We start from the raw sequence: 1,277 nt of genomic DNA on the forward strand, positions 1-1,277 counted from the left end.
ATTCATGGGGACGTATTTTGTCTTTTCTTTTTTCAACACACCCTGTTGGCGATTTGCCATGAAACGCTTGATCATGCGCTGATCCCGCTTCAAAAGCTTGGCAATAACCAAACCGCTGAAAGACATCTGACAATCTTTGACTTTGTCTGTCAAATCTCTTTTCTGACACATTTTGCCAAAGGAGAGGAAGTTGCCTAATAATTAAGCACACCTTAAATAGGGTGTTAATGTCAGGCCACGCCCCTTCTCATTACAGTGACGCTCACCACCTGATTTAATTAATTGGTAGTTGGCTTTGAAGCCTCTACAGCTTGGAGTAGAACAACATGTATGAAAAGGATGATGTGGTGAAAATACTCATTGCCTAGTAATGTATGTATATATATATATATATATATATATATATATATATGTGTGTGTGTGTGTGTGTGTGTGTTATACCTGCATCAGCACGTGTACTTCATTTTGCAGACAGCTGATTTCTTTTTTAAGATACTGGATCTCGTTTTCCTTTACTCTCAATAATGTCTGAAAGACAAAACAAATTATTTGTCATTAATTCTGCTCAAAAACTGCTTTTAAGTTGCTAATTGTTGTCTGGCCTGATTTTAGACTTTAATGTGATTTTTTTTCTACGTTTATAGCCGCTTATTTTGATCATTCCAAATGGTTCAGGTTATAAGATCTAACTTTGAAGTTGTTAAATGATTTAACCTAATGCGGTTCATAATGTGGCAGCTCATGCAACCAGGTTTTGGTTAGTGTCTATTTTTTGCTTTGCTTTGGGAATCAAACAGAAAAATGATAAAGACTTTATATTCTTTCATTTTTACATTGAACATGTTGAAAATGATCAAATATCAGCTTTAATGATCAAATCAGTAAGCTTTTTTTAAACAATGTTAAAAGGAGAAACTTCCATGTTTAATCTGCTCCAACAGGAATGTCATACATCATCTCCACCAGGAGGTGGCGCCATATAACGGTAGGATGTCACTGACCACATAAATACAAATAAGGAGGGATTCATATGAAGGCAGGAAATGGATTCAGCAGTTTTAAACTGGTGGGACGTCTTCATGGAGAACATTTTACTGCTGGGATTAGTTTAGACGTCAGTCCGATTCTGAGATTATTCACGGAGGTAAAGTTCTGAGATTATTCACAGAGGTAAAGTTCTGAGATTATTCACTGAGGTAAAGTTCTGAGATTATTCACGGAGGTAAAGTTCTGAGATTATTCACGGAGGTAAAGTTCTGAGATTATTCACGGAGGTA

The 1,277-nt window shown here is 36.2% G+C and overlaps 1 protein-coding gene across 1 annotated transcript in view; it reads right to left on the bottom strand.

Annotated features, from left to right (window-relative positions):
* Positions 1-1,277, bottom strand: part of LOC107102969 (TRIO and F-actin-binding protein-like) — a 7,858-nt gene that overhangs the window by 2,277 nt on the left and 4,304 nt on the right. Inside the window, exon 6 of the mRNA XM_015402452.1 lies at positions 442-528. Within this exon, the coding sequence (XP_015257938.1) occupies positions 442-528 (87 nt within the window). The remainder of the gene's footprint in view (positions 1-441; positions 529-1,277) is intronic.

Source organism: Cyprinodon variegatus, unplaced genomic scaffold (assembly GCF_000732505.1).
Source record: "Cyprinodon variegatus isolate N-32 unplaced genomic scaffold, C_variegatus-1.0 Scaffold1350, whole genome shotgun sequence".
In the NCBI taxonomy this organism is placed as follows: Eukaryota; Metazoa; Chordata; class Actinopteri; order Cyprinodontiformes; family Cyprinodontidae; genus Cyprinodon; species Cyprinodon variegatus.